The 8,336-nt window shown below is 44.0% G+C and overlaps 1 protein-coding gene across 1 annotated transcript; it reads right to left on the reverse strand.

Moving 5' to 3' along the window:
* Positions 1 to 92: 92 nt before the first annotated feature.
* Positions 93 to 7,230, reverse strand: LOC143339521 (cerebellar degeneration-related protein 2-like). Its single transcript, XM_076760810.1, has 6 exons — positions 6,976 to 7,230; positions 6,238 to 6,350; positions 4,534 to 4,682; positions 4,279 to 4,449; positions 3,030 to 3,249; positions 93 to 2,768 (listed from the first exon to the last, which is right to left on the reverse strand). Exons 1-6 carry the CDS (start codon positions 7,055 to 7,057, stop codon positions 2,169 to 2,171), a joined length of 1,335 nt encoding a protein of 444 aa, XP_076616925.1. The 5' UTR covers positions 7,058 to 7,230; the 3' UTR covers positions 93 to 2,168.
* Positions 7,231 to 8,336: the final 1,106 nt, after the last annotated feature.

The raw sequence follows: 8,336 nt of genomic DNA on the forward strand, positions 1-8,336 counted from the left end.
CCTGCTACTTTACACTTCTTCTCCAAATACTCCTCTACACTTCTTTGACCACTGCAGGTTCAGATTAAAACAAATCGTAGTGTGATGTAGTATTATATATGAAGATAAGACTTTATTGATCCCCAGGGGAAATTCACAAGCTGTAAAGTAATTAAAATGACTCAACTGCAGCACGAAGGTGATGAACACGTTATTGCATCAGTTATTCTTCACTAATGTTATGAAATGGGCCATTCTGCATAATAAGTACTTTATGTTTTGATACTAATACCTTTGTACTTTCACGTCACTAACAGTATTTCAACACTGTGGAACTGCTACTTCTATTCGAAAGCTTTGAGTACCTCTTGGCTGACTTGGCAAAGAAGACACAAACCTGCCGACTCGGCTTGCTTCATGTTTTATGGCTCAGAGCAACGACAAACCATGAGGTCCAATCATGAAACAGGTAAAAACACGTCGCACACATATACTGCAGATTATTCAGGTCCGGTAGCACGTCACATGTTTATAACTACGTAAGACAGAAATGTAAAGTGTCAGAAGAGCATTGATAACGCGTGTGCAAACCTAAAGTGCATCTCAAAGTGAGTTTATAGACATCTATGAGCTAAGTGCACAGTTTTAAGCTTAAGAAGGACACATGGACGTCAGGCAGCAGAAGCTTCTAATCATATGTGGCTTCATGAGGCTAATATATCAGGAGTTACATTATCAGGTACACAGTTAGTCTTTTGGTAAACCTCAGAACTTACCTTTGATATAACATTCACTCACAGTCATCTAACCTAATGTACAATAATCAAGTTTTTCAGAAGTAAGTGTTACAATTACAAAAATCCTAATTGTATTTTAGCACCTTGAATCACCAGCGTTTACTTGTAATAATATAAACTCCCTCACCAACGTGACCTCAGATTGTGGTCATTCGTCGCTCGCTCGCAGAACTATTACCAAAAAAAAGCTACGTTTATTTTTCATATACAGCTGCAAAGAAAGAAAACTGTAAACAAAAAGAGCAGAAACAGTAATAATGACTTATTTTACGGATCTGAAAGTTCCTTATTTTTTTAAAAGGTTTCCCAGAAAGAGCGCTGCAGTTTGGGACTAATTACAGGGAAAATGGATATAAGGTTATGTGAGTTCAGTTGAGTTTAAAGCATCTACAGTTAATAATTTTCTAACAACGTATCAGATGACAGTGAAAACAACATGAAGCGGGTCGCTAGCTGTGACGAACCTCCAGAGAATCATCGTCTGAGCTTCCCTCAGCCTGCAGAGGTTTCAGCTCCTTGTTTTTCTGTCCGTAGCTTTGTTTTTTGGCCGCAGCTGTTCACAGTGAAAAAGATCTAAAAAGTCACTTTATGCTACCTGCTCAGCACCAAACAGCAGAGAGAGACAGTTAGCGACGATCCGGAGAGGCATGTAGCAGCTAAATTTGGTGGTGGAGACCAAAAACAGAGCTAAAAGAGAAGAGTACTGGACTGAAATTCGACTGTTTGCTAACGAGTTTGTCATTTTAACTTAAAAGAAGCTAATGTGTCAGTGTGGTTACTGCAGCTTTAAACTAAAGAAACTTAATTCTCCATTCATGTATGTTGGATTGTCAGAAACGTGTCGACTGAAATAGCTGGTTTGGGTCACACTGGTAATTCATTGCTAAAGCTAAACTGGTAATGTAGACCATGAATACAGTCCCTGTTTTCTCTGTAATTAGAACCAAACTACACCTTTCTGTCTACGTTTTCCAGGAAACTTTCTGTGAATTCACATCATCATTTTTTTAGGAAATCATAGGAAACTTGCGGAGCCGTAAAATAGAGTGTGACTGATGCAGCTAATGAAAGGAGGACCCAGATATGATTCCCTCAGGAGCTTGTCTGTGAGGTAGAGTGATTGTACAGTAGAGACGGCAGCGTCAGGCAGCACCGGTGTTTCTGTGCAAAGAGAGCCACATCTGAGACGTGAGCTGGTGGTGTTTGGCCTTCGTGTTCCTGCATCACTCGTATCTCTGAACCCCTCTGCACGGCGATCACCATTTCTGGGTAAATAACATACAGTAAAGTTAGTTAGCTTCATCGTTCCAAAGAGTCTCTCTGTAACTGGAAGACAATAATTGATCTTGCAGCAGTCTTTCTTTTTTTTTTTTTTTTTTTTTTTGGAAGCAACTAATGTGAAACAGGCAGCGTTTCACCAGCTGAGGCTCTCGCCCTGTTTTCAATCAGGTCCTCTTTGGTTTTCTGAATGCGGGAGAAAATTTCCCTAAAGAGTTCCTTGTACTCCGGCTGGTGAAAGTCCTCAAAGTCCTCCGTGTCCGTCAGAGCAGGAGAAGCGGCGGCGGCGAGGGTCTGGACGGACTTGTGGCTCAGGCCGTCCTGCTCGTCCTCCTGCAGCCCCAGGTGGCAGCGCCGCAGCAGCTCGTCGTACTTCACCTGCAGGGCGCTGTACTGGGCGTCGACCTCGTTGAGCAGCGAGATCCCGCGATACTTCACCACCTCGGCTCGGCGCACGCAGGAGCACTCGTGGTCGTAGATCCTGTCGGGGGAGTCGGGCATCTGCGCCAGCTTCATGAGCCGCTCGCTGTCCCAGCGCTTCAGGAGGCGGGGGCTTCTCGCTGCAGCTGCATCCCCTCCGCTCTCCTCCTCCGGCCTGAGGAACATCGAGCAGGGCAGCAGGCTGTGGATGATGTCCGGCCTGGCGGAGCTCGTGGAGGATTTCCAGAGCTGGCGAAGCTCCTCGGCCTCACGCTCCAGCTCGGCCACTCTGGCCTGAAGCAGAACGAACAAAAAGATTTAGAAAAGAGATGAAATCTGAGTCTGACGTGTTTCAGAAAGAGCAGGAGTGAGTGATGATGATGATGATGCTTCATGACACTGATTTAAAGCATCCCCGTGCTGCCACTGCCAGGAAAACAAGCCGACAGTGCTTTTTTCTCTCTTTGAAAGGTTTTATTTTTAGATCCAAGCCTCACACAGGATCAAATTACAGATGTTAATCGAAGCAAATTTTTTTATTTTTCTTACACATACCTGACAGCCCTCCATCCCCACCAGCTGCTGCTCCAGCGCTGCATTTTCACTGGCGAGCAGCTCGGCCACTCGCTCCGACTCCTCCCTCAGAGCGCGCTCACTGGCAAACTGAGTCTGGAGGGAGCGGAGGGATTGTCTGAGCGACGCCTGCTCCTCCTCATGCCACGACACGTCGGAGGACTCAAGGCCGCCTGAGGCTTCGTCAGGGTCGGAGTCGTACCTGCACAGAGACGCAGACATTTCTGACTACATGCAGATCTGATCTGACTGGCTTTAAAGATTTGTCTTTATTTTTTTTTCAATACGATAAAAGTTCTATTGTCAAGTTGACTGTATCAGTCTGATAAAAGAGCAGTTTGACATTTAGGGAAATACGCCTCCTCTCTTTCTTGCTGAGAGTTAGAGGATTGAGACCACTCTGATGTCTGTACAGAAGTAAGTGGACCTTGAGTGGAGGTTGTTCAGCTGTGTCTCTATCGTCTTTCTCTTCTACAACCCCGACATGTTACTGTATCTGTCTTGAATATCTGTGGTTATAATTGCGTATACTTTGGCAAGCATGTTAGGTGTATAGACAATAAAACAGGCGATAAGAGCTAATAAGAAAAGCTCACTTATCAGCAGAAGCAAGTAGATTAGAAATCAGTGATACCGATGCGTGTTTGTGCCCTCAAGCTCAGACTTTGACCTCCTTCCTTCCAACCTCACCCACCAGAGTTCAGACCTGCCTCGAGTCTCTCTGCCATGTTTTATCTGAGATTTCCGTCCACCTGACCTGGATGTTTTGAGGCAGGAGACCTAACAGGATTACGCACACACACATAGACACACACTGAGACTAAACACGGGCAGGGAATGAACCTGCCACAGCACAGGACGGTCCGGGCCAAGAGGAAGTGACCACAGCATGAAACATTCAGAGTAAGACTGCTGTCAGGTAAACATGGCCGCCTGCCAGCCAGGAGGATAGGCGCGCACACACACACACACACACATACACACACACACAGGAGGGCTGAAGCCAGGAGGACTCAGTGGAGAATTTGCTGCTTCCTGTCTTGAAGCTCACAAAGAACTCGTTTTGTCTCACCGACCGTCCAAAACCCATAAATATGACATGAAACTTCTTCACATCTGAGAATCTAAAACCAGCAAATGTTTGCCTGATCAATGATTGAAATGATCCGACTGATCGATCGATGGATCTTCTCGCCACTAATGCACACGTCCGGTACTCGAGCGTCCTCACCTGAGTGTGTTTTGCAGCTCTTTCAGGCAGGACACACTCTGAGTGCTGCGAGGAGGCCACTTCTCTCTGTGTGGAGGCTTCTGAAGGGGACAAGGACTCAACTTCAGCTCCTCCACCTGATGCTGCAGCTCCTCCACCTGCGTCTGCAGCAGCTCCACCGTCTCCGTCAGCCTGAACAGACAAAAAACAGTCTGAAACACCACACCTTTATTTTTATTTTTATTTTTCCAGATCATCCACATCCCCCCGTCTTACCCCTGGATCTTCTGCTGGGCCGTCCTGTTGTCCAGAACCAGTTTGTGGTTGCTCTGCTCCAGCTCTCGGGCCGACACGTCCAGCTGCTCGTACACTTTCGCATGCTGGTCATTGACCTGCCTGAGGAGGTCCACCTGCTTCGTCAGGTACTGGAGGAGAGACAGGAAGTGTTCAGGTGAGAGAAGAGGACGGGGTTTGTATGATAATGAGACATTTAAATCTATTATTATTACTGTTATTTAGACTGTATGGAAGCTCATTTCTGCCAAAGCAATGAAAAAGAAAAGATCCTGTAAGTCATTATGATGAGAAACTTTCTCAAAATAATGACTTAGCCTTTATTAAATAATGAGAAACTCGTCATCATTATGTTGCAACACTAAGCCATTATTTAGAAATTTCATAAAACGGATTACAGGATCTTTTTTTTCTGATTAATCTGCCTAAATATAATGTTTTCACTAGAAAACAGGGTCTATGTGGGCATGTAAACAAATCAATAACGGAAAGTCTCTGCCTCTAAAAGCTCCTTTACGCAACAGTTTCTTGAAGAACACGTTATCTTATCAGCTGCTGCAGCGCAGGACACTTTGAACCTCTCGTCATCAAACCTTCCTGCTCAAAAAAAACCCCCATCACCTTCACTGTGACCACAGGCCTGCTGTTAGCACAACAGGTCAACGTCAGGCTGGACGGAAACAGTCACAAGCCGATGAGTAACACGTACGTACAGAACGTCAAAGTCTAACAGGTCGCTTCTATTTTTACGGCACTTCTGCTTCGTTAGAGGCCGTTCATCCCGGTGACCAGTGACAGAGAAGCAGGTAATTAAGTGTTTCACGGGTCATGAGCAGGAATCAGACACGTGACGTCACGGACATCCAGCACGGAGCTCAGGAGATTAATTGTGTATGACACGTAGAGGAGGATTTAGTGCTCGAGCGCCTGGACCAACCTCACTCAACGAAATTAAGGCTCGGCCTGAAATACGGAAAATCTGCAAAACCTAAAGCTAAATATTGAATTTCTGTCCATTGAGGACCTTGAACTAATCATTTGGTCAAAGGTCTCCAGGAAATCCTGCATGCACCTTTTTAAAATCTGCACACAGGAAGATGGAAAGAGGACAAGTAGTACAGGCGTATATATAAATATATATAATTCATCAAACAATAAATTAACTTGCAACCACCTCTAGTTCCTTAAAAGAGACCGGATACTTTTTGATAAGCATGTAAATATTGTTAAGTCATACAGGAAATGTTCCCACCGTAAACACTGGACCTTTAAACTCAACATGTTTTATTTCTGTCTTTACTACAAAGAGCTCCGTCTTCTACTTCCTTATCTTAACCTCTTAATGTCTGAAAATCACTCAGTGAAGCTTGTAAGCTGAAAGGAAAGCTGAAGGTGACTCTGATCAACTCAGAGCTTCTCCTGTCTGGTTTTTGCTCGTTTAAGGGGACACAGTTCAGATGTGGATGAACTGAACTGAACTGTAAGAACCCCAGTGGAAAGTGCTCCCTTGTACAGCAGCATTTTTCTAATTTGAGGCCTTCGTTGTGCAACGTGAACCTGCGACGGTACACTGGAAACCAGCAGGTGCCTCACTGAGCACTTTTCCCAGGCCAGCCCTGCTGCCTACACCACATCCCGGTCTGACGGAGTGAATTTTGAATAAAGACCCACAGTTCGCGTCTTTACCTCGATCTCCTGCAGCTGCTCCTGGTTGGTGGAGTACATCTGCTGCAGCCCCTGCTCCAGCTCCCTGTTCCGCTCCAGCAGAGTCTTTCCCAGCTCGGCCGCCAGCTGCAGGTCTGCAGGGGAGACGGGTGAAGGACCAGACAAGGGCTTCAGAGTGTCACTGATGGACACGGGAGGACTTTACAAGCAGCTTTGTGAGGTTTCGCCTTTGCTGGCAGGAATCCAGTAACCCACTTTTTAAATTTGTGCCACAGGGTTTATCCACCTTCACCCACTGAATATTCAAACCTCGAATAAATGACACAACTGGGTGACATGAGAAGGTCACAAAGCCTTTAGCTTCAGATTAAAACCATGCGTGAATGAAGTCAAAGTCACTTCTTCATGTCACTCAGACCTTCCGTTTTTTCACTTTGCCGCATATGTGAGTGTCCTGCTGACTCCTGCCTCCTCCTCCTCCTCCCCCATTTGCACCAATACAGCTTGAAGACTGAATAAAACATCCCGACTACACAGAAAACATGTCCAGAAAATCAGATAGAAATTCCCACAAATTTAACCTCCAGTGCACCTGCACGGCTTAACGGTGAATGTGTGATTAATGCATATATTAAACGTCCTGTATCTCCCTTCAGTGCAGCTGTAATGTCAGTGTTTTGTCACCTGAGTGTCAAATAAAGGATCAATGCGGCCTTTATCTTTGAGGCTTCGCAGACAAAGACTGAAAGGAAACTGTACCATGTTCAAGGTCTTGCTTGTCGTACCACGGTTCCTCTTCCTTGATCTCAAATTCTTCCTCCACGATCATGTCTGTCAGCATCTTCACGGTTTCAATCAGTAGCGCATATTTTAGGGATTATTCCGGTTTTTTAACATGACAAACGCAGAGATTAACGGACGGCGACAAACGGTCCGGTCCGCCGCCTTCCCGCCGCTATCTGCACGCCTGCAGCCGGCACCGGTGTGCGCTCATCCCCGCTCAGACAGACAGACAGACAGCTGACGACACTCTGCTGCGTTCAGGAAAGGTTTCCGGTTTTGAATTTCAAAACAAGGCAGCTTTGATGACAGCGTTGCGGCTTATTGGACAGGACAGAAAAAAAATTATAGCATATACTTTTATTTTTTTATTTAAAAGTTTAAAGTTTAAAATTATCGAAGAAAATATAGTTTTAATTTGACTAGATGTGGCGAATTTCAATGTGAACGCTGGACAATCAGTAGCCTCCTTTTGAACCGAATAAATTCTCGTTACTATCTGATTGGTGAAAAAAAGTAAAAACAACAAAAAGATAATACTTTAGATTTGACTCAGTTATTATTTTTCGTTCACGCAACAATAAATCTAATCCAAATTAACAGGAAATGAAATAAATAATGCTTGTTTTAACGACTACATGTTAATTTTGTTAATAATAAAATAAAAAGCAGCAGGTCGACTTCACCTTTGACCGTCCGGATGTGTTTGGTCGGCACTGTTTGGAAATGGAGGAGATATTATTTTACCGTGTTCATCAGTAACTTTAGCACATTATCACACGTTGCCAGACTAAACTGTAGTGTCGCTCTCACACACTGTTTGTAGTTGCTCTACGTTTATTCAAGGTTTTTCATAATTCAGGGGGAGGACCAGGTGGAGAAGCCGTCTATCAAGAGGCCGCTACACTCTGAGGAAGGTAAAGTGAAATGCAAAAACAGAATATCCACTGTAAGAACAACATGAAAAGTACAGTAAAAGCAGCCAAATAACCGCGCAAAACTGTGTATAAAACAAATAGCATGATAACAAAAAGATACATTTGAAAGCCAATGTTGTATAGGCCTAACAAGAAAATACACAAATAATGACTACTAGGCCTCACAAATCTTTGAAAGAACAAAACAGGACATTTTTATTAACTTAAAAGAGCTTATTTAACAGACATACTTTCCATTTCTGATATATTTCTTTCAGCTTTTCATTAGGAAATATTTTGCATTATAATTCTAAAGAAACTTTACAATCTTTCATTTAGAAATATACTTGAATTCAACAAATAATCAAACGAGTTTAACATTTGGATTTTCGTAGTTCAGTAATGACTGCTGGGATTTTTCTC

This window comes from Chaetodon auriga, chromosome 20 (genome assembly GCF_051107435.1).
Source record: "Chaetodon auriga isolate fChaAug3 chromosome 20, fChaAug3.hap1, whole genome shotgun sequence".
In the NCBI taxonomy this organism is placed as follows: Eukaryota; Metazoa; Chordata; class Actinopteri; order Chaetodontiformes; family Chaetodontidae; genus Chaetodon; species Chaetodon auriga.

Coding starts and splice junctions, on each gene's coding strand:
- LOC143339521 (XM_076760810.1), bottom strand. CDS start 7,057: ATGCTGACAGACATGATCGTGGAGGAAGAATTTGAGATCAAGGAAGAG. Junction 3,250..4,278: donor GAGCTGCAAAACACACTCAG/GTGAGGACGCTC, acceptor GTCTCTGTGCAG/GTACGACTCCGACCCTGACG. Junction 2,769..3,029: donor TGGGGATGGAGGGCTGTCAG/GTATGTGTAAGA, acceptor GTTCTGCTTCAG/GCCAGAGTGGCCGAGCTGGA.